The sequence below is a fragment of the Ascaphus truei genome, chromosome 6, assembly GCF_040206685.1.
Source record: "Ascaphus truei isolate aAscTru1 chromosome 6, aAscTru1.hap1, whole genome shotgun sequence".
Taxonomy (NCBI): Eukaryota; Metazoa; Chordata; class Amphibia; order Anura; family Ascaphidae; genus Ascaphus; species Ascaphus truei.
Genome location: NC_134488.1, coordinates 16012655 through 16036943, shown reverse-complemented (window position 1 = coordinate 16036943; position 24289 = coordinate 16012655). Strand labels below are relative to the sequence as shown.

The following is a 24289-nucleotide window of genomic DNA, read 5'->3' as shown; positions in this document are numbered from 1 at the left end:
GGGTTTGTGGGTGCCCCGACCGTATATAAGGTTGAGGGGGGACTCAGAGTCCAAACTGAGTCCAAGGGAAAGTGTGGGGAATAAGGCAGATAGAAATAAAACTACAAAATGTTTCCTTTTCTGTCCCCTGTCCCCCAAGACTCAGAAGGGTATTAAAACAATGTCCAAACAGGCTGCCCGAGCTAACCTTAGGTGCTGGTAAGTCTGCTGGACATCGAGTTCAAAGCAGCCAGAGGATGCCCAGAGGTATGAATAGCATTTGGTCAGCGGGGAAAGGCGGAGTACCAGGTCCGGAGATCAATGGCAGTCCTCTGGGAAGCCTGCCCAGCGTGTGGCATTGAGATAGCGAGGGAGAGAGGTGGCAGGCTTGCGCATGTCTCTGGGCTATTTCGGATTTCCCACTGACCCGGCTTTTATAGCCGGCTTGGCTCTGATTGGCTGATTGGGAAAGTTCCCACATGTTGATTGGCTGCTCAGTTTTGTGACTGAAACTGAAAATACTATAAGAATCTGTGAGCCAATCAGATTCGGAGTCTCCGGTAGTAAGAGCGCGGGCAGGCTTTTCAAAGTTGCTTCTGTGCGAATAGCAGAGCAACCGGCTTCGATTTTGAGTCTAAAAAGCCTTTTTGGGACCAAGTTCTCAGAAACGAACGTAGCGGTCGCGGCTGTGATTTTATGACGATTTTGGTTCCAGAAGATTCCGGGCTAAGTCCCGGTCAGGGTAAAACTCTCCCATAGAGTTCCCTGCACCTAGGAAAGTCTAGTTTTCGACCCCAGTCCCAAAGTAAGTGTGTCTTTTTGTCTTTATTTTGTGTATCATTGTGTGTAAAGGAATTTATGCTGAATAAACTACAATTTATTTCATTACTTTGTTTTGCTCAGTGAATGATCCTGGTAAAAAGGTGTAAATAACCTGGTCTCTCGTGAAAGGGCCATTGCTCTTTAATGATTCCATATTTGGGGGTTGAGGCCTTACTTCCCATGCCTGCTCCATTTGCATGTTGCCAAGTATCTTTCCCACTGTAGCCGGGTACATTGTTCAAGCTTTCATAGTATGGTTAAACCCAGCAGCACAAGTGCCACCATACATCTTCCTGAATAACCGTTGCCACCTTCCCACCACTTTGAGAATGTGAGATAAGGATTTGAGGGAAGGTGTGTGTGTGTGTGTGTGTGTGTGTGTGTGTGTGTGTGTGTGTGTGTGTGTGTGTGTGTGTGTGTGTGTGTGTGTGTGTGTGTGTGTGTGTGTGTGTGTGTGTGTGTGTAAACTGAGTATATACTACTAGAGACAGTAGGTCAGATGGAGGATTCATGACTACCTATTCAAAGTTAATAGATAACCAGCATTTAAGGGTTTAAAAAATCCCAAATGGAACTGATTGACTGGCATAATAGAGACAGGTCAGATGGTGCTATCCCATTCTCTTTGCCTACCTATACTGTGTGTGTGTGTGTGTGTGTGTGTGTGTGTGTGTGTGTGTGTGTGTGTGTGTGTGTGTGTGTGTGTGTGTGTGTGTGTATATATATATATATATATATATATATACACACATAAAAAATATATTACCAGATGGGGGTCAAGCAATAAGAGACAGCACACTGCATGTAGTCTTCAGACAAAGAACTGTATTGAATCACAGGCTACTGCAACCAACGTTTCGGTCACCCAGAGGGACCTTCATCAGGGTTGTGTATACACATACATATAGACACTCACACATACGCTATTTTTGTTATTTTTGTATTTTTTAAGCCAACACATGAGGCAGTTAACTTTAATGCAAAATGTATTGATTGTCTGATATTCTGTGCTATAACGCAATATTCTGCATTATCAGTAGATAAGATAAATATGGCTATATCTGTATATATTATGGGAGAGTAGGACAGGAGACAGGCCAGATGGAAATATCTATATGAACTCTGATTACCAAATGTATATAGTTACCCAACAGGTAAATTAAGGAAGGATGTGTACTTGCTGTTAACCCATCTACAACTGGTTGATTCATACAGTATGATGGTATTTAATATACAGTATATAATTCTAAAAAAAAAAAAACAACTGGAAATGATTGACTGATGTTACATAATAAATCATATAGTAAATGGTGCACAGAGATAAGGGGTGTGGCTAAATTTCCTTATTATGAATTGCAATAGTCAAGTATTGATGCAAAAATATAATTTATATGTAATAAATATGGAAGAAATAGCAGTAGGATTGCATTCCAAATATGTAATTCCATGTGCACAGATTCCCATATAGTAAGTCAGTTAAGGTGTCACATAAACATTTATCCAAATAGCCCATAACAAAACAGTCCAAAAACAACCGGGGTTCCACTGCACCCTGGGGTTCCATGAGAGGATCAAAAGGGTGCTGTAGGATTTCCCCAATTTTCCAGAGCAGGGAGGAAGCAGGGCAGTTGCTAGTGGGCTTGGCACTTTCCTCTATCCTGATTGGCTGCTGCTGGGTAATGCAGCCAGTCAGAAGGAGGTGTCAGGAGCCTGCAGGGTGTGGCCAAGCAGAGGAGGAAGCAGCATGGGGAGGGTTGACCTCCATGGTGTTTTCCATGAGTCTCCTGTTGTGTGTGTGTTTTCTGTCTCTAACTCCTGTGACACCCTGCCCCGTCTGACCCTCTGCCTGTCTCTTATGACTGTGTCCTGTGTTTTCTGTGACCATGTCCTGTTGTGCGGGTGCCTCAGCAACTGAGCACTGTGATTAGGGATGCCCCGAGAGAGAAAAAAGGACATCATGACCCCAGATGAAGTCCGGTGGGATGAAACATGTTGGGCCTTTTTTGATGCTTTGAGGCCACTGTACCCAATCTCCTGAGAAGCCCTGAATGGAAGGAGACTGCTGAGAGTGCCCCCACTGCGGGTGAGAGATTCTGGAAGAGGCAATTGCGGTCTGTTCCTGACTGACAAGTGGAGCGGTCGCATCGGGTGCTGTTATCTAAGGAGAAGGGATGAAGTGCGCCCAAAGTCACTTCTTGTTTACTTACCAGCGGGGAGAGTGTGAGTGTGTTACCAGCAGGGAGAGTGTGAGTGTGTTACCAGCTGGGAGAGTGTGAGTGTGTTACCATCCCCTCTGTGTTGTTTATCATCTTAAAGTAAATGTTAATGCACTATATCCTTGCATTTGTGATTCTTCATATGCGGGTCTACAAAGAGTCTGCTGACCTGGAGAATCTTCTACTTGGAGTTACAGTATTATGTGTGTTTCAGTGCTAACTAACACTGGGTTCATTTGTACATAGTAACTGTTTTATCACTTTGCGCCATGAACACTGTTTTGTTTAGGTATAGTTAAATACTATCTGTTATTCTTCTGATAAGTGAGGGTCACTTAGTTAAAGTCGTTGGCCAAAGCATTATATGCTTACAAACCATTCAAGGTATCCTCACACTATCACAATGAATGTTTTCTTTACCTCTCTAATGGAGGAAGAAGTCGTAATAGACGGGTCATTCACAGCTGCATCTCGAGACCTGCTATTTAAAGGTGGGCAGGGTGAGCTTGGAAACAGGGAGGAGGGTTCAAAGACCTCCAAAAAACAACGTTCACAGAGATAATGTTATGACTTGAGATGCAGCTGTGAATGACCCGTCTATTAAGACTTCTTCCTCCATTAGTGAGGTAAAGAAAAAGTTCACAGAGATAGTGTTAGGATTTGCAAAAAAAAGATGCAGATGACATCATACATACGATGGCTATAAAAGGAGCATGCTATGCACACAGTATTACTCACAACACGGAAAACGAGTGAACAAACTGCATCTTCAGTGGTTACTACACACTTTTATCCTTTCAAATGCTTTGAAAGAACAAATTTACAAATGAAGGGAAGTAACATGTTTTTACCTTTTTACATGGGAATGGGCCAGAAGATAGGGTCATTACCCTGAAACATTGCTCCACTTATAGTTTTGGTTTTTGTCTTTACCCTTTTTGGCCTTCTTTCCCCCCTTTTTGGTAATTTTTTTGATACCCGTATGGCCTTTTTGTCTCTTTTTTTTTTATTACCCACCTCTTTCCTTTTTTCTCATTTGGTGCATCACCCCTTCTATGCATATTTTGGATTTTGCTTATTTAGCTTCACCTTTTTCTTTACCCCTAAACCTCATATCGCTGGGTTTGCACTTACTGTATCCTGTTGTGTAGTAGCAAGACATACAGTATATATTGAGACATTTACCACTAGAGGTCTCTAGTATATCTGTACAGTCATACCCCGGTTTAAGGACACTCATTTTAACTACACTCGCGAGTGAGGACATATCGCCCCAATAGGCAAACGGGAGCTCGCGCATGCGCCCGTCAGCAAGTCCTGAAAAGCAATACCGGCTCCCTACCTGTACCGAAGCTGTGCACAAGCGGGGAGACTATAGAGCCTGTTACAAATGCGTTATTTACATCAGTTACGCACGTATATGATGATTGCAGTACAGTACATGCATCGATAAGAGGGAAATAGATGGTGCTTCACTTTAAGTACATTTTCGCTTTACATACATGTTCCGATCCCATTGCGTACGTTAATGCGGGGTATGCCTGTATAGCAGTTAATCCGAACTGATTATATACTGATTATATACCGTGCTGGTTTTATTCTGATAATGCATAACATGTATTTGTATGTTTTTGTATTTATAGTAATCTAATCATTTTTTTTACATTTCAGTCTTTCTCCATTGTTTCTTATGAGTGCAGGGAACACCATAGATATACAGTACATTTTATACTTTAGTGTTCCCTTTGCACCAATATTTCTAAGCCATTTCATACTTTGGTGGTGCTCCCCATTTTGTTAACTATTACATTAATTAACTTAACTGGTACTGTCAGACAAGTTAACTCTACTGTATATATAATATTATATCTTCTGACTGAGAGAATACAGTAGGAAACAGGTTAAGTATTGGTCCCTTCCTACGCCTAGAGTTTTAGATTGTTTTTTAAAAAAATATATTTAAAAATTAGTTTTAATCACCAATACAGTGAGGGTGTGTTAGTTGTTGTTCTAGTTCAGATATTGTGTAGTTCAGTTGTTGTTCTACCCAACTGGAACTACATGGCTGACTTACTGATATTAACAATAGGGAGATAGAACTGCACACAAAAAGATCAATTAAGTCTAGGAAAATCAGGATACAAAGCGAGGTGCTCGGGCAAACATGGTGGGTGTTTCTAAACCACTCATGTATATATCGGAACAGGAGGAGTTATGCCGCACACTAATAAACCAGCACAAAGTTAGCTGCAAAAATATAGGCTATTTAATTAAACTTAGTGGACAAAAAGGAACGAATAATGTTTCATGGCAATAGTCCTTTTGTCAGATCTCCCCTGATTTACAGATAGACAGGAGATGGGTCAAATGGTGGAGATAAAAATAAATAATAGAACCTTTCTGAATATTACCAGTCCCCAGTGGTAAGCAAACGCAAATGGAGGATGTAGTCTGGTCTGATTGATGGAGACAGATCTGATGGTGGGTGGCTTGTCTCTGCTTAACTTTAAAGAACAGAAGGGATAGACAGCACAACAAAACTAAGTGGTAAACCGTTTTGCAGGGTGCAAGGGGAACAAGGAGGACCCTATTTCCTGCCAAACAATAAGTCAACAAGAAAATATGTTCCAGCACACACTGACTAAAAGAAAAATCTTAGAAACAAAGGAACAAGCCAAATTGCAACAATGATTTAATAAAGAAAGCACAAGATATAATCCGAAATTGAAAATCAATGTGAAAACAACAACAGATATATAAATGAGCTACAAATGCAAACACAAATGTAGAGAAAAGGGGAACAACACAGGGGAGGGGAAAAGGACAAGGAAAACCACAATGGGAAAAAGGGGGTTGATGGGGGGGGGGGGGAGGGGGGAAATGGGTTAGGGATATAGGGGGTAACGTTTTGGGGTAATGACCCCTTCCTCAGGCCTGTTCCCTCAGGTCCCAAGGGACCAAAGCTACTTCCCTAACCCTGTGTCCCCCGAGAGAATATTTCAAACCCAAAGTACTGTAAAGCGAGGGTGTAATAATGTAAGTGCAAAAATACACAGATGATCAATAACTTCCAGATACAGCAAAAAAGGATGTGAATTTAACCGTAAAGAGTCCTCAGTAAGTGATACGCCAATTCTTTCTCGCTCTCTCTCCTGCTGTTCCAACCGGGTGCTGCTGAATGAAACCTCCCAGAGCTGCAGTAGAAATAGGCCAGAGAGTGTGACGTCATCAGAGGGTGTGTAGTGGAAAGGCAATTCCTATTGGTGATTACCAACATCACAATGAACGAGGGATGTCCTGGTTCCTAGAGGGGTATCAGAGCATGCTCCCTGAGGTGAATCAGCTGTGCCTGGATCAAAACAATACTCAACTGTGCAGCAGGAGACGCTGTGGTACGCGACAGCAGGGGTCATTGCGCATGCGTCCGACTTGCCTCCGTTGCCATGACAACATTGGTCGGGACCTGAAGTAGATCTATAAAGGGCGGCTGGTGGAATAAACAAAGCAAATGCCAGCAGATTCAATGCGTATGATTCCAGCTCGCTCTGAGGTGTCAGAGCATCCTCCCTAGTCAGGATAGTGAACAGCCACATTGTTGTCATGATGGGTCCCTTAGAAGGCAGCAGGGCACAGCAAATACACTCCAGGAATCATGGGAGCCTCTGGGTCACACCTGTGGATGGCAGCCTTATGTTGTCGAATCCTGTTCTTCACTGACTGAGTTGTCTCTCCCACATATCCCAGACCACATGGACATTTGATTAAATACACAACATACTTACTGTAGATGCAGTAGGAATGTAAAGAAGTCCTTAATTGAATAAAGTTGGCCCGTGTGTGGATGTTGGAATGTGACCCCTTCCTGCATGCTACTACACTGACTGCACCCATAGCACTTATAGCATAATAGCTTCGGTGTACCCAAAAAGGTCTGTCTGAGTGTTGAACCCCCAATATCTGATCTTACCAACTGATCACGTAAATGTCTCCCTCTTTTATACGAAAAAAAGGGTTTAGAGGAGAATAAGGGGGCCAACAAGGGATCATTTCTGATTAATTCACTTTGCAGACTATAGGTTGAAACAAAAGGTATTGAGAATTGTCTAGTGGTGCGAGTAGCATCAGGGGTGCCATGCAGGAGTGTACTCCTCAAGGGAATATCTGTGGTCTGGGATATGTGGGAGAGACAACCCAGTCAGTGAAGGACAGGATTCGACAACATAAGGCTGCCATCCGCAGGTGTGACCCAGAGGCTCCAGTTGTCCATCATTTCAAACTAGCTGGGCACAATGCCAGTCAACTTAGATTTCAAGTTATAGATGGCATGAGGAAGAGACACCATGGTGGAGAGGTACAGAGAATGCTTCTCCAGAAGGAAACTAAATGGATCAGATGCCTCGATACCATGGTTCCAAGAGGAATGAAAAAAGAGTTGGACTTAAGTTGTTTCTTTTAAAACCTTCCTTATACTCACACTTTTGTCTGTGGAGTGTGTACACACTACGCGTTTTGATCTTCCATGCAGTGCCCTTTAACCCATCTACTGGTACTCACAGGTTGCTCCCTCCTATGAATTTTGTGACACTGTCCTTATGGATCTCTATTTGGTGGTCTTCATGGTGTGATCTCTCCTTGTGCTGCTTTTGTCTCTGCCCACCTCTATCTCTGGACAGACTACATTACATTGACTCAATGGCTTGAACTTGTAGGCTCTAGCTCTCAATGTTGAGCATCTAGGGTACATTGAATCCAGTGGTATGTGCTTACTGTAATATGTACATTTGACCCTTTCCCTAGTATGTTACTATACTCTGTTTTTATGCATGGTGTATTTTCGTTTTAATTTATATGTTCATATTTTATCTTTATTGTTATCTTTAAGCTGTTATTCATTACCATTTTTGTTCTCTCTTTTTTTTATCTCCCATGATTCCTGGAGTGTATTTGCTGTGCCCTGCTGCCTTCTAAGGGACCCATCATGACAACAATGTGGCTGTTTACTATCCTGACTACGGAGGATGCTCTGACACCTCAGAGCGAGCTGGAATCATGCGCACTGAATCCGCTGGCATTTGCTTTGTTTATTCCACCAGCCGCCCTTTATAGATTTAGTTCAGGTCCCGACCAATGTTGTTATGGCAATGGAGGACGCTAGGAGGCAAGTCGGATGCATGCACAATGACCCCTGCTGTTGCGTACCATGGCGTCTTCTGCTTCACAGCTGAGTATTATTTTGATCCAGGCACAGCTGATTCACATCAGGGAGCATGCTCTGAAACCCCTCTAGGAACCAGGATGTCCCTCGTTGTTCATTGAGATGTTGCTAATCACCAATAGGAATTGCCTTTCCACTACATACCCTCTGATGTCACTCTCTCTGGCCTATTTCTACTGCAGCTCTGGGAGGTTTCATTTACACTACCGACACACTTAATCACACTGCGGCCAGATCCGCAAGCCGGGAGATTTCCCGGCTTGCTAGTGGCCGCCCCTCGGCGTGCCGCGCGTCATAGACGCGCGGTCACGCGTCTTCGGGAGCGTGCGCCCCCTGCACGCGCGTCCAGGGGCTCCCCGAGGGAGCCCTGGTGTCCCGCGATCGCGGGACAGCGGCAGGGGGTTCCGGCGGACCCGGCGGACCCGGCAGCGGTAGGGAGAGCGCCCCGATCGGAGGGCGCTCTTCCGCTGCTTCGGCGCGCGCCCGTCACTCTCGGGCGCGCGCCAGGCTACTGCTGCGGCCAAGAACGGGCAAATGCTTGAATAAACTTGGCCGCAGCAGTAGCAACACCCGGTTAGAACAGCAGGAGAGAGAGCGAGAAAGAATTGGCGTATCACTTACTGAGGACTCTTTACGGTTGGGTTCACATCCTTTTTTGCTGTATCTGGACATTATTGATCATCTGTGCATTTTTGCACTTACATTACTACGCCCTCGTTTTACTTTGGGTTTGCAATATTCTCTTGAGGGACACAGCGTTAGGGAAGTACCTTTGGATCCTCTGGACCTGCGGGAACGGGCCTGAGGAAGGGGTCGTTACCCCGAAACATTGCCCCCCTATATCCCTCCCCCATTTCTCCCCCTCTATCCCTTTTTTCCTGTTGTGGTTTTCCTTGTCCTTTTCCCCTTCCCTGTGTTGTTCCCCTTTTCTCTACATTTGTGTTTGCATTTGTAGATCATTTATATATCTGTTGTTTTCACATTGATTTTCAATTTCGGATTATATCTTGTGCTTTCTTTATTAAATCATTGTTGCAATTTGGCTTGTTCCTTTGTTTCTAAGATTTTTCTTTTAGTCAGTGTGTGCTGCAACATATTTTCGTGTTGACTTATTGTTTGGGAGGAAATAGGGTCCTCTTTGTTCCCCTTGCACCCTGCAAATCGGTTTACCACTTAGTTTTGTTGTGCTGTCTATCCCTTCTGTTCTTTTTTTTTTTTTTTCAAAATTTTTTATTAGGCATTTAGATAATTCACAGTATGCATGAAACAAACGATAATACAGCCTAATACAGATTTTCTCCTTTTGTTGGTTAGAGAAACCGGAAATAAAAGAGGAAAGCTCACCGCTCCCCTGACCCTCCAGGGGCTATGTGGGGAGCGCGAGTATGGAAACAGAGAGTAAGAGTGGGAATAGGAAGGGGAGGGTGGGTGGGGGGGGGGGAGATACCCATTGCTTCCCGTATCCTCAGTCTATTTTCATTGGTGCCCCTGACCTGATTTTCCTTTCTCTCTCTCTCTTTTTTTTTTTTTTTCTCCCATATGTGGATTAGTGGCGTAGAGGTGCCATATGGGATAGCCACGGATCCCATATTTTGTTAAAGGAGTCAGTGGATCTTTTCAAGAAGGCAGATAGTTTCTCCATATTCATCACCTCTTGCACCCTATTTTTTACCGTTTGTTTTGAGGGGGGAGACACCTTCTTCCAGGCGGCTGCCACCGCACATCTAGCCGCTGTAAGAATGAAGGAGATTAATTTACTTGTTGGTCGGTCCAAATTTTCTAAGGGCCTGGCCAACAGGTAGGTCAACGGGTCAATAGGGATTTTGAGGTCTGTGACCTCCTCTATTAATTTTTGTATTGTTCCCCAATATTTTTGAATTTCCGGACATGTCCACCAAATATGGGCCATGTCCCCCTTCTGACCGCAACCTCTCCAGCATAAATCGGACGCCTGGGGGTAAATTTGATTTATTCTAACTGGGGTAAGATACCAGCGAAACAGTATTTTATATATGTTTTCTTTGATTGTGGTACATATGGAAGTTCCTGAGGCATTTTCCCAAATTCTTTCCCAATCCTCTCGGTCTATAACTATTTCCAATTCTGCTGCCCAATGCAGCATATAGTCATGTGTAGGGGCTTCTATGGCCCTTTCCAATTCACCGTAGATTTGTGTTATAAGACCTTTCTGGTGGCCTGTTTCTCTACAGAGCCGCTCGAAACTGGTGAGAGGGGGAAATTTCAACGTTGGGGATAAAGTTTGAATAAAATGCCGAATTTGTAGATACTTGAAGACATCCAATCTTGCTATTTCATATTTGGTTTTTAGGTGTTGATAACTCAGGAACTCCTCAAAGCTCAGGAGGTCAGCAACCGCTCTAATATTTTTTGTTTTAAATTGGTCCCATTGTCTGGGCTCACAGCCAGGGGGGAATTTCGGATTTTTATAAATTGGTATGAGTTGGGATTGAGGTGTGGTGAGCTTAAATTTAAATTTGCATTTTGTCCAAATCTCCCATGTGTGTCTCATTGGGCCTAACTTAAATTTACTGTTCTGCATGTCTTCCCTGCTCAGGGACCAAAGGCAAGCCGGCAGTGAAGGCGTCCCGGCATAGTATGATTCTATATCTAGCCAACAGTATTGGTTTGGGTTGGCATTCCAAACTACTACCTGTCGCAATTGGGCGGCTTGGTAGTATTTTGTGATGTCTGGAACACCAAGTCCTCCTCTCCCCCTTGATGCCAAAAGAACTGTCCTGGTGATTCTGGGTTTCTTACCCTGCCAAATAAAGTGGAAGATTAGTTTTTGAATGTTCTTTAATTCTGAGCCAGGGATGTGGACCGGGAGAGTCTGAAAATAATATAATAATCTAGGGAGTATGTTCATTTTAACTGATATCATCCTCCCGATCCATGATATCTGATATCCTCCCCATTTCTCTAGATCTTGTTTGATTTTCCGGAACAGAGTCGGATAATTTTGTTGATATAGGGATTGGTAGTTCCTCGTTATCTTTACTCCCAAATATTTGATACTCGAGGAGCTCCAATGATAGTTAAAGTTTAGTTTGAGGAGTTTCACCTCTGGCTCTGACAGGCTTAAATTTAGTGCTTCCGATTTGTCATTATTGATTTTATAACCTGAAATATCTCCAAAGTCCCGGAGCTCTTTTTGGAGGTTAGGTAGGGATGTTTGGGGTTGTGTAAGGGTTAGGATGACATCATCTGCGAATAGCGATATTTTGTGCTGCCTGTGTCCAATTTCTATTCCTTTGATGTCTCTATTGGCTCTAATTGCAGATGCTAGGGGTTCTATGGTTAATGCAAAGAGGAGAGGAGATAGGGGGCATCCCTGTCGAGTTCCATTAGTGATCTCAAATCTCTGGTTACTGCCCCCTGGTAGTTTTACTGTTGCAGACGGGTTTTGATATAATCTACGGACTCCTTCTAGGTATGCGTCTTTGAATCCGAATTTACACATAACTTGGTCCATGAATAGCCAGTCTATTCTATCGAACGCCTTCTCTGCATCTAGGCTTAGGAGTAGTGCTTTGGTCTCTGTGAGATGGACATGTTCGATAATGTCTATTATCTTCCGAGTATTGTCCGAGGCCTGTCTGCCTGCTACGAATCCTACTTGATCACTATCTATTAATCTCGGTAAGATGGGGTTTAATCTATTTGCGAGTATTTTGCTATATAGCTTGAGATCACAATTGAGCAGGGAGATTGGACGATAGCTTCCACATTGCATCGGGTCCCTGCCTTCTTTATGTATAATGGCCAGGGTGGCCAGGGACATTGACGTGGGGATTTGATTTCCTTCCATGAAATCGTTAAATATCTTTAGAAGATGCGTGGATAGTACTGGCAAGAATCTCTTATAGTAGACATTAGTGAACCCGTCGGGGCCAGGAGACTTAGTAATTTTTAGTGCTTTGACCGCCTCTTCCAGTTCCTCTTTTGAGATCTCAGCGTTGAGGACTGTGTTTTCCTCCTCCGTTAGTGTGGGGAGCTTACATTTATCTAAATATTGCGCTATTAATTCGGATGCTATTGATTCAGGCCGGCCATTTTTTGATCTTAGATTATACAGTTCGGTGTAAAATTTTGTAAATTCAGCTGCTATTTTGCTATCACTATGTTGTATTTCACCAGACCTACTCTTGATTGCCGTGATTTGGGACCGTTTATGTACCCCTCTTAATTTAGTCGCCAAAAGTCTGTCTGCCTTGTTCCCCTTGTCATAATATTGTTGATTAGTCCATTTGAGGGCCTTCTCAACATCCTCCAGCTGGATTTGTCTAAGTTTTACTCTGGCTGTTGTCAATGTTTTATATATTTTTTTTGAGGGGTTGGTTTTATGAGATTGTTCTATTATTTTGATATTATCCGTAAGCTCCTTTATTAATTTTTGGCGGGCTTTTTTCCTGTGGGATGCGATAGAGATGAATTTCCCTCTAATGGTTGCCTTATGGGCCTCCCACAGGATTGCTGGTGAGGAGACGGATCCTGAGTTAAAAAAAAAATAGTCCCGAATAGCGGCTCTGATCTCTCTTTCTATCTCAGGATGATTGAGTAATGAATCATTTAGTCTCCATGAGTAATTTATTGTTTTTTCAAAGGGGGTCGTCAAGGTTAAGGTAATCGGGGCATGATCAGACCATGTGATTGGTCCTATGTTGGAGTCGGATGTCGCCGCCACCACATTTTTTGTGGCCAAAAAGTGATCTATTCGAGAGTAGGTCTGGTGAGGTGCTGAGTAAAAAGTATAGTCTCTCTGGCCCTGATGTTGGGCCCTCCATATGTCCACTAGTGAGAACTCGCTTAAGATTCCCCTAAACCTTTTCCCTATGATCTGGGAGGGGGTTGTGCGGGGGGGACCATTGTGGTTGATCTGTCCTCGGTAGGGTTAAGGACCATGTTTAGTCTCCTCCCACTATCATCGATGACAGATATCCCGGGTCTATGCCCTCGAGAACTTTCTTTAGGAATTCTGTTTGATTCTCGTTCGGGGCATATACATTGACCAGAGCGATTGCTGAGCCCGCTAAGGAGCCCATATACCACTAGAAATCTACCCTCTGGGTCCGCCGTTGTTTTGATATGATTAATGGGGTGCCCTGTCTGATCAGGACAGCTACACCCCTCTTTTTACTAGTAACGATGCGCAAAAACACATTGGGAACACTTTTTTGAATAAATTTGGGGGTCTTGTGATGTGAAATGGGTCTCCTGTAGGAATATGATGTCTCCCCCTGATCTTTTCATATCTTGAAGTGCTACTCTCCTTTTTCGGTTATTTTGGAGCCCTTTTACGTTGAGTGAGGTTAATTTAATTGTGGCTTGGCTAGCCATTTGGGTTCTTTTTTTTTTTTTGGATAATACCATAAGGCCTTCTCTTTCCCACTTGAGAGGCCATGATCCAGTAACTCTGAGTCTGGTTTAAATTTCTGAAGGTATAGAGGTTGTGTGTTTTTTTTCCGGTTAGAATAGATATCTTAAGCTGAGGAAGGGGGGCGTGGGAAGGGGTAGGTGGGGGTGGGGCGGAGATCTGCTGGGACAGGGTCAACAGATAGAGATAGGTTGTAACAAGGCCCACAAAAGGCCTTAACATATTTTCACCAGCCTTAAGAACGGCTGGCATTTGGACCAGGTGGGTCCCTTGGGGGTGATTCCGGGTTCGTCAACCGCTGGAGGTCAGAGGAGTCCAGACCCTCTATAGAATTTACTTAACCCATTTAGTATAGACCCCCAGTCCATGTGTGTGGGGAAGCAAAGAAGGCATAGGAACATTTCAAGTAATTCAAACATTTCACATCTCAAAAGGACAACCATATTGTAACTATGCGTTGTGAGAGTGGAGTAACCTCTTAAATATCTAACTTAAACAATTTCCGTTTTCTTTTGTATGCTCGCTTCCCTTGGGTGGGAGGGATAGGGGGAGGAGGGGAGGGGGGGAGGAGGGGGTAAGGAGGAAGGGAGGGGGGAGGAGGAGGAGGGGGGGGAGGAGAGGGGGGGGGAGGGGAGGAGGAGGGGGAGGGGGGGGGAGGGGAGGAGGGGGAGGAGGGGGGAGGGGGGGAGGGAGGGGGGGAAGGGGGGGAGGGGGGGGGGAGGGGGGGGGGAGGGGGGGGGAGGGGGGGGGGAGGGGGGGGAGGGGGGGGGAGGGGGGGAGGGGAAGGGGGGAGGGGGGGGAAGGGGGGGGGGAAGAGGGGGGAGGGGGGGGAGGGGGGGAAGGGGGGGGAGGGAGGGGGGAAGGGGGGAAGGGGGGAGGGAGGGGGGGGAAGGGGAGGGAGGGGGGGGAAGAGGGAGGGAGGGGGGAAGGGGGGGAGGGAGGGGGGGGAAGGGGGGAGGGAGGAAGGGGGGAGGGAGGGGGGGGAGGGGGGGAAGGGGGGGAGGGAGGGGGGGGAAGGGAGGGAGGGGGGGGAAGGGGGGGGGAAGGGGGGGGAAGGGGAGGGGGGGGGAAGGGGGGGGAAGGGGGGGAAGGGGGGGAGGGGGGAGGAGGGGAAGGGGGGGGAGGGAGGGGAAGGGGGGGAGGGAAGGGGGGGGAGGGAGGGGAAGGGGGGGGAGGGGAGAGGGGGGGGAGGGGAGAGGGGGGGGAAGGGGGGGAGGGAGGGGAAGGGGGGGAGGGAGAGGGGGGGGAGGGGAGAGGGGGGGAAGGGGGGGTGGGAGGGGAAGGGGGGGGAGGGGAGAGGGGGGGGAGGGGAGAGGGGTGGGGAGGGGGGTGGGGAGGGGGGGAGGGGAGAGGGGTGGGGAGGGGGAGGAGGGTCTAGGTGCAATTAAAACATTTCAAATATTTCACTCACATTTTTGTGTAACATAACTCTTATACAACTCTGCGCAGAAAACATATTTTATACAATTCTGTGACCATACAAGATAAGTTCGGCTTTCTTTCGTATGTTTGTTTTCCCCTTAGTGTTTTTCCCTCTTATTTATCTTTGCGTTTATGTGAGGTACTAGGTAGGCTTGTTAGCAGGGGTAAGAGGGGGGGGGGTCTAGGTGCGGCCAAGCATTTCACATTTCTGTATAGCACAACTATTATGTAACTCTACACAGGGAGTATAGGGAGGGGAGGGGGGGGGAGGGAGAGAGGGGAGGGGAGGGGGGGGGAGGGAGAGAGGGGAGGGAAAGAGGGAGGGGGGGGGGAATGGGGGGAGGGGGGGGGGGATGGGGGGAGGGGGGGAGGGAGGGGGGGAAGGGGGGGAGGGAGGGGGGGAAGGGGGAAGGGGGGAGGGGGGGAAGGGGGGAAGGGGGGGAGGGGGGAGGGGGGGGGAGGGGGGGAGGAAGGGGGGGAGAGGGGGGAGGGGAAGGGTTTGGAGGGGGAGGGGGGGAAGGGGGGGAGGGGAGGGGAAAGGGGGGGAGGGGAGAGGGGTGGGGAGGGGGAGGAGGGTCTAGGTGCAATTAAAACATTTCAAATATTTCACTTCACATTTTTGTGTAACATAACTCTTATACAACTCTGCGCCGAAAACATATTTTATACAATTCTGTGACCGTACAAGATAAGTTCGACTTTCTTTCGTATGTTTGTTTTCTCCTTAGTGTTTTTCCCTCTTATTTATCTTTGCGTTTAGGTGAGGTACTAGGTAGGCTTGTTAGCAGGGGTAGGAGGGGAGGGGCCTAGGTGCGGCTCAAGCATTTCGCATTTCTGTATAGCATAACTATTATGTAACTCTACACAGGGAGTATAGGGAGGGGAGGGGGGGGGGGAGGGAAAGAGGGGAGGGAGAGAGGGGAGGGGGGGGGGTATAGGGGGTAGGAGGTGGGCCTGGTTGCAGTTCAAACATTTCAGACATCTCCCATGTCTGTATAACACAGCTATTATGTAACTCTGCGCTAAAGATATATTGTGAATCGTTTTGTGACTAAATAAGATTAATACAACTTTATTTTATATATTCGTTTCCTCTTAGTATGTTTCTCCCATTGTTTTTGTGCTTAAGTAGGGTGCTAGGTGGGTTTGCTAGTAAGGGTGGGGAGGGGAGGTGGAAGAGAAGGGGAGATGAGGGGGGGGTGGGGGAATAGGGGGGAGAGGGAGGGGGAGAAAAAGGGGGGGGGGAGGGGGGGAAAAGAGGGGGGGGACACGTGGGACATGCGAGTGTGTGGGGGGAGGGGTGGAAGGGGGGGGGGTATGCATGGGGAAGGGGGGAAGGGGGAGGGGGGGGGGCGATTGCGTGTCTGGGTTACAGGGGGGGGGGGGGAAGGATAGAGGGGAAGCAAGGTGTTAATTGAGATATAACAGTTATATTATTTTAATCTACTCACGACCTCCGGATCATCACTATTAACTTATGATTTTAAGTTCTTTGATTCAGTCTGGGTGGTCCGTCTTCCTGGTATCCTAGCCGCCCCTAGTCCCACAGACTGGGGAGTCCTCTGTGGCAACGGGGTCCATGGATCGTTGGCGGAAAGGCTGGATGCCGACACCGACCCCCCCCCTCCCCCCAATCCAGAGCCCCGCTCCACGGGACCGGAGAAACCGGCAAAAGGAGGGGGAGGGAGATCATATTTAAAGCGGGACCGAAAAGCCGGAGATTGAGGCTGGTGGGGGCAAAACCGGGATCTAAATTCCTCTTATGCTCCGGAGTTAGAAGATCAGCGATCCTACTGCTCCGGGTTGAGTCAGTCGGTTTCCCGGTCTTACCGTCGGCGGACGGGATCCTCTTCTGATTCATCGCAGGAGTAGGCGGTGTTCTGTGTCAGCTCATCCTAGAAGTTGGCGGCTTACTTCTTGGTGCTGTTCTGGTCTGGTAAGATGATTTTAACGATGAGCAGAGGCGTCCCCCCTCCTCGAAGTCTCCTCAGAGCCATCTCGAGAACAGGCGCCTCGTGACTTCACATTGGGAGTGGAGGTTGGCGCCGGATTACCATGGGGGTCCGCAGCCCGCGCTCCAGTGCGGCCCTGGACCAACAAGGTAAATGGGGGCACTCTTCCCCCTCCGGGTCTGTCCGGGGGGATTTCTCTGAGTGCCGCGGCGGTTGTCATTTTTCTCTAGGGTGTTGGGCCGCAATTCTCTCCGATGTTCGGGGGGGGTCTCCTGATGTATTTTCAGCGGTAGGATTGGTCGTTATCCACGTTTGAGGTGGAGTTAGACCTAATGCTTTTGCGAAGGGGGCCATGTCCACGGGGTATTTCATGGACAGGAACTTTCCATTCCTGTTAACTGTGAGTTTGAAAGGGAATCCCCATCTGTATTGGATTCCTTTCTCGCGGAGTAGGTTGGTTAAAGGTTTTAATTCACGTCTGCGGTCTCTCGTTGCCTTTGACAAGTCGTTATAGACTTGGAGAGTTTCGTTTTGAAAGGTTATTTCCCCCAGGTCCCGGCAGGCCGCAATTATTTTTTCTTTTGATGTGTATTTATGCATCTTTATTATAATGTCCCTACGCCGCCTCGGGTCGTCTGATTTAGGTCCTAGGGCACGATGAGCCCTATCCATTTCGAGCTCTTTCTCCTCCAGCTCCCCGCATACTAAGTTAAAGAGCTCCATGAGGTATGGTCGGAGTTGATCCTGTGCGACCGACTCCGGTACGTTCCGGACGCGGATGTTTTGGCGCCGGTCACGATTTTCTTGCTCCTCCATAGCTTCTTTAAGGAGGGTGATCTCTTCTCCTAGACGGCCTATCTCTTCCTCCGCTTCACTCTGTCTTTGTTGAGACTCAGTGAGTTTTTTCTCCAGGGTAGTTGTTTTCTCTGTCAGCCCTGAGATTTCCTTCCTTATGTCGCTCACTGCGGTTCTGAGCTCAGTCTGAAAGGAGGATTGGAGCGTCGTTGCCATAGCCCCCAGGAGTTCTTCCAAGTATGCCCTGGTTATGGGTTGATCAGGGCTTGCTGGGGTGTGATCTTTTGGCTGGGTTTTTTTCCCTGAAAGCGCCGTGGCGCCATGCGGTCCGCCGCCATCTTGAGGCTCCATCGTGCTGTCCCTGGCCCGTTGCGACGGAGAAAAGTATTTGGCAACTCCCTGATTGCTCGCTTTTTTGGTTTTTGACATCGCCTAGTTCTTTAGCTATCCGGGGGTGTAAGTGTTACCCGGCAATTTTGGGGAAAAATGTGGGTTTTTGCGTCTTTTAATGCGCGGGTCTATGGAGCTCCTCTTCTACCCGTCCATACCGGGTGACGTCTCCGGAAGTCCCCCCATTAGGTTTTATTTTAAATCATGCATGTCCCCTTTAATTATGGGGGGGGGGGGGTGGGCTGTGTACATTTGTTAAAGCCCTCTCCTCTGTGGGCTCTTTGTGCACTTCTGCAAAAGTGCTCTTTCCCCAGGGGATGTCTCTTCTGGGTCTTCCCAATCTCCTGGAGTCCCTGGTCTGTGGTTTTTGGGGAGTGGGGAGGGGGGAGGGGGGTGGAGGGGGCCGGGGTAGTCCGCACACTCCGCAGGCACTTCTGCAGAGTGCCGGGTCAAAATGGCCGCCCCCGCTCCTCTCAACTCTCTGCCCCACCAACCTCCAGTCGCACACTTGCAGCCGCGCGGGGACTAACGGCAGACAGCCTCTCGTCCCGCTTCTTACCCGGCCACCCACGCACTGTGGGGTCAAGGAGGAGCGCCGCTCTCAGCCGCGTCCGGGCCGTCCCCTGGGGAAAATGGCTGCTGCACCGCGTCTCCCGGCTCCTACTTGCTCTCCGCCGGCTGGTTGGTGTTTTTTTTTAAATATTTTATTATTTATTTAATAGCTCCGCCGCCCGCGCCTTCCGCTGGTATAATTCCCTGTGGGTTTGCAGGGGAAAGGCTGCTTTACGGGGCTTTGGGGCCCGGAGCTCATGAGCTGCACGTCTTCTCGGCTCTGCAGTTGGCCACGCCCCTCTATCCCTTCTGTTCTTTAAAGTTAAGCAGAGACAAGCCACCCACCATCAGATCTTTCTCCGTCAATCAGACCAGGCTACATCCTTCATTTGCGTTTGCTTAACTCTGGCCTATTTCTACTGCAGCTCTGGGAGGTTTCATTCAGCAACACCCGGTTGGAACAGCAGAAGAGAGAGAAAGAATTGGCGTATCACTTACTGAGGAATCTTTATGATTGGATTCACATCCTTTTTTGCTGTATCTGGAAGTTATTGATCAACTGTGCATTTTTGCACTTACATTATTACACCCTCCCTTTACTTTGGGTTTGAAATATTCTCTTGGGGGACATAGGGTTAGGGAAGTAGCTTTGGTCCCTTGGGACCTGAGGGAACGGGCCTGAGGAAGGGGTCATTACCCCGAAACATTACCCCCTATATCCCTCCCCCATTCCCCCCCCCAGCCCCCTTTTTTCCCGTTGTGGTTTTCCTTGTCCTTTTCCCCTCCCCTGTGTTGTTCCCCTTTTCTCTACATTTGTGTTTGCATTTGTAGCTCATTTATATATCTGTTGTTGTTTTCACATTGATTTTCAATTTCGGATTATATCTTGTGCTTTCTTTATTAAATCATTGTTGCATTTTGGCTTGTTCCCTTGTTTCTAAGATTTTTCTTTTAGTCAGTGTGTGCTGGAACATATTTTCTTGTCTGCTTAACTCTAAGTCCAGTAATCTTACCAGAAAATATGTCATTACATTTAAATGATGATATAATACTTTTTTTCACTCCTCTCTGCTTTTCTGTGCAAGTCTCCCACCACGCCTTTCTTTCCCCTGCTGATGCTGCTACCTAATGGCGGCAACTTTATAAGGAAGGGGATGAAAAATGATGAGCAGGAAACCAAAATTATGCTTTGCCTCAGAACCAGCACAGAGATTCGAGCCTCGGGCAATACAATTATTGTATCTCTGTGGTTTGGGGGTTTCGAATTGATAAGAATTCAGACTCGCTCATCTCTGATTAGAACTTACCCCTCTCTGTCCTCCTCTGCTGACTTTGTTATTCCTCCACAGGAACTGAGCAGTTCTCCTTGTTTTCTGAAGGTATAGCTAGGTAATCAGTGCTGTAGAAAGAGGCAATAACTATTTAAAGCACCTGAGAAAGGAGCCTAACTATTGTGAAAACTATTCTTATCTACAGTTCTTTTCTGCCTCCCAGTTAATCTTCCTTGGTCTCCCTAATATGTAGGTATGTATATCTTTATTTGTATAGAACCTTTCATGTACTGCTTCCTGTGGAATGCTTCACAAAATTAATACACATGACAAAATAATATGAGACATGAAAATAAGGGCTACAGACATAAACGTAAACATTAGAAAAAGGAGTCCCCTGCCCCTTACAATCTAAGTGGTAAGTAGGGAGGAGTTACAGAGACAATAGGAGGGTGTTACAGTACAGTAAGTGCATATGCAAAGGGGTCATGGTAAATGCATACAGTATGAGATGTATAGTGTTAGCCAAGGGAGCTACTTAATTGCTTCAATAACGAGGTGTTCTTTAAGAGAGGTCTTAAAGGTGGAGAGAGAGGGTGCTTGTCAGATATTGATGGGAGGGGCATTCAGAACTGTGGGGCAATAAGTGAGAGATTTTAAGCGGGGGAGGTCTTTAGATACAAAAGGGGTAGACAGAAGCCATCCTTGAGCAGAACACAAGAGGCTGAGGTCTGAGGGCACAGATGTAAGGAGGGCAGGGTGATGTATGGCCGTTAAAATAGAGGAGAATTTTGTAAATAATACCGGATTAAGTAGGAAGCTAAGACAGAAGACAAGCTTAGGAGAGAATGATTCCTGCAGCAGTGTTAAGGATAGATTGTAATTGTAAGGATTGTAAGGGAGACAGGTGAGAGGCAAACGTCCGAACAGAAGAAGGTTGCAATAGTCAAGATGAGAGAATGAAGGCATGTAATAGGGTTTTAGCAGTAGAGCGACAGAGGAAAGGGCGTATCTTTGAAATGTTGTAGAGGAAGAATCAACAAATTTGAGCCACATTGTGAATGTCAGAGGAGAATGTGAGGGAGCAGTCAAATGGGACACCGGATATGTGATAGTGATGCCAACAGTAATGAAGAAGGGGGCAGTAGGACCAGGTTTGGGAAGAAGTATGAGTTCCGTTTTCAACATGTTAAGTGTGAGTTGGCAGAGAGACAGGATTATATACTGTATGTAGTGGAGAGACATTCACAGATTGTGGTGTGGACAGCATGTGTAATGTCAGGGGTTGATATATTAATGTGTGTTGTCAGCATAAAGGTAATATTTGAATCCAAAAGATGTGCTAAGGTCGCCTATAGAGAGTGTGTAGAGAGAAGAGTGAATAGGTCTCAGGACAGGCCACTAGAGCAGGGGTGCGTAAATTGAGGGGTGTTTCTTCTGGACGGGGGAGGGGGGGCGCAGCAGTTTCAGAGGCCCCATGCTCTTCCCCAAGGCATTTAAATTAAATGCCGGGGGAACTCGTGCGGCCTCTGCAACCTCAACTTGCCAAGATTCAGACGGCTTCTGGACGCGTCGCCATGGCAACGCCGCGTGTCACGTGTCGTGGCGTCACATGACCCCTCTGCGTCATTTGCTGCTGCACTATGGTAACGGGGGGGGGGGAGGGGAGTGTGAGCACCGGAGGAGACAAGGCAGGGTGAGCAGCAACAAAAGTTTGCGCACCCCTGCCCTAGAGTATACACACTGAGATAACAACAGAGGAAGAGGAGGTGGTGCTAGAAAACGAGACCCTGAAAGTACGAAGCAAGAGGAAATCCAGGACAGAGTTCTGTTATGTATACCAAGACTATAAGGAATGTGTAGGAGAAGAAGGTGGTCCACAAGAGAGATCAACTAATATAAGCAGGGTGTAATGGCCTTGGTCTTTGGCAGCATAAAGCTCATTAGTTATTTTAATTAGGACTGTTTCAGTGGAGCAAACTGTGTTCAAGACAGATTGTAGAGGGTCTAGGAGAGATGAATAAAAAAATTCAAAGCAAAAGGCAGGAGAGCGACAAGGCAACAGTGAGAGAGACAGGTAGGGTGTATAGGTGGTTGAAGGAGGTGGAAAGGGTATCAGAACTGACAGAGGAGTTGAAAGTATGTATGCATGTGTGTAGGAATTAGAGTGAAAACAAGAGGCTTGAGCAGATGGGAGGGGAATGTGGTCCATAAGGAAAGTTGGAGAGGGAGAGGTGGTGAGTAACAGCAATACCCTCCTCTGTGACAGAGGGAAAAGAACCAAGACAGGAGGAGAGTTAGGAATAGAAAGTGTAGAATATGAGAAGGATACTAGGGGGTGCCTTGACAAATGAATCCCCCTTTAGTCTTAAAATAGTCAGCAAAGCCATGATGTGAAGTGGTGGAAGGAAACCAATTGGTGCTCTGAGCAGATAGTCAAAGACAGAGAAGAGGTGGCATGGGCTAGACTTGTGAGTGTTGATTAGTGAAGTGAATATTATTTTTTCCTCCTACAGGCTATTTATTTCCCCACTCCCCTCCTCCACACTGGCATAGTACCCACCCCTTTTCTAAGACATGTCTGCACACTAATGATCATACTCATTAATATTTAGAATACCCTATTCTCCCCTCTTTATCTATATCTTTAAAGAACAAGACCACTTTCTCTTAGTGATTGTCTACCTGCTGCAGAAGGCAATACAGTTTCTTAGTCAACATACAGTACAAAGTGATACGGGTATAATGTTTAAGAATGTGTAAGAATTAACTTACACACTTTCTTGTGTGAGTTCTTCGGCCTTGGAGATCTTCCTGTAGCAATAAACCATTTCTATCATCAGCCACAAGGTTAGGAAGGCAAGAAGAATGTACATCATGATTTCAGAAACCACAGAAGTAAAATCTTCACTGGCTGTTGGAGAAAAAAACTAAATTAATAGAGATGGATGTACGAGTCCACGTGCGAGTGGGTTAGAGGACAAAGAAGTTTGTATTCACAGCTGCATTCAATCTGAACACCTTCAGTGTACGTCTGCGTTGCCCCAAAGGCGGACACATGATGGGCTACCCCAAGAGCTGCTCTCCTATGCACAAGGCCAGTGTGCTAAGGGTTAACATTTGCTTGTACTTTGTGGAACGTCAACCCCACCCACTGGAATGTTAATGAGCCATGAAGACAAAGAACATTGTATTCACAGCTGCATTCAATCTGAACCTCTGTACATCTGTGTCGCCCCAAAGGCAGACAGCCTTTGGCACAGCCGAAGGCAGCTAATGGTGTGAATCATTTGCTGCCGTTTGCTGATGTTTGGTGATGTTAAAGCTTCTCTATTTCAATCTGAAACTCACCAAGCCTTTATCCCCTGTACCCAATTTTCCAACTCTATTTGTACATGAAATGTCTGTGAATTAACTGGATAATCTCTGTCCTTTTAATGTACAGTAACCATGTATTGTTATAACTCTGTGGCCAGGACATACTTGAAAACGAGAGGTAACTCTCAATGTATTACTTCCTGGTAAAACATTTTTATAAATAGAAAACATGTCTGCCCACCAACACGCTAGCCTGTGAGTCTGTTTACTCATACAGACTACGGGGATATACACTGAGATACATCATTGGTCTTTCCAGTGTTTCAAATAACGTGGATGTGGGATCCCCTAAGGTGGAAAGACTGGCTGTATTTCAGATACGGATATTCTACCGTCAATATTCATGCTTCACATTTCCTTACACTTCTTCATAAAGTATTTGTGCCTATTTAAATGGTGATTCTTGCCATACCAGGGCAATATTCTGTAGTTTGACTTTCACACTGCCTTACTATTTCACTATGTCGTTAGTAGATTTTATGTCTCTAGTGTTCCTAACATGTAATTGATTTGAGTGTGTACAGACTTATACCTTATTATAATATACCTTACTTGTTATACGTGTGTACCCGGGTACTATACCGATGGTACTGATTCTCACTAGAATTCACTACAACGGTTATGCTGCTACATGAATTACTACTGGTTTGTAATTATAGGTGTAGGAATGACATAACTGACTGTTGCTACCCTTTTGTTGACTTCAGTTTTTATTGTGATAGGCAAAGGATTGCTTCGCCTATTTGTTCTGTGCTATATAATAAATTATTGATTTATATTTTTAAATACTCCTTGAGTGTTTTCAATGATTAAGGTTCTGGTTACATCACGTATGTGTGACCTTCTCTGGTTTATATTAAGAATTGTATTACCATTCCCAATATTATCCTTTCACACATTAT

General features: G+C 46.3%; 1 protein-coding gene across 4 annotated transcripts in view; it reads right to left on the bottom strand.

The window, feature by feature from the left end:
• Window positions 1-24289, bottom strand: part of SCN3B (sodium voltage-gated channel beta subunit 3) — a 66135-nt gene that overhangs the window by 7458 nt on the left and 34388 nt on the right. For 3 of the 4 annotated variants that reach the window (XM_075603399.1, XM_075603401.1, XM_075603398.1), the window contains 2 exons: window positions 22785-22923; window positions 20046-20137 (listed from right to left, as the gene is read on the bottom strand). In XM_075603399.1, coding sequence (XP_075459514.1) covers window positions 20074-20137; window positions 22785-22923 — 203 coding nt within the window. In that variant the 3' untranslated portion in view covers window positions 20046-20073. The remainder of the gene's footprint in view (window positions 1-20045; window positions 20138-22784; window positions 22924-24289) is intronic. The other variant, XR_012802079.1, reaches the window with a different exon arrangement.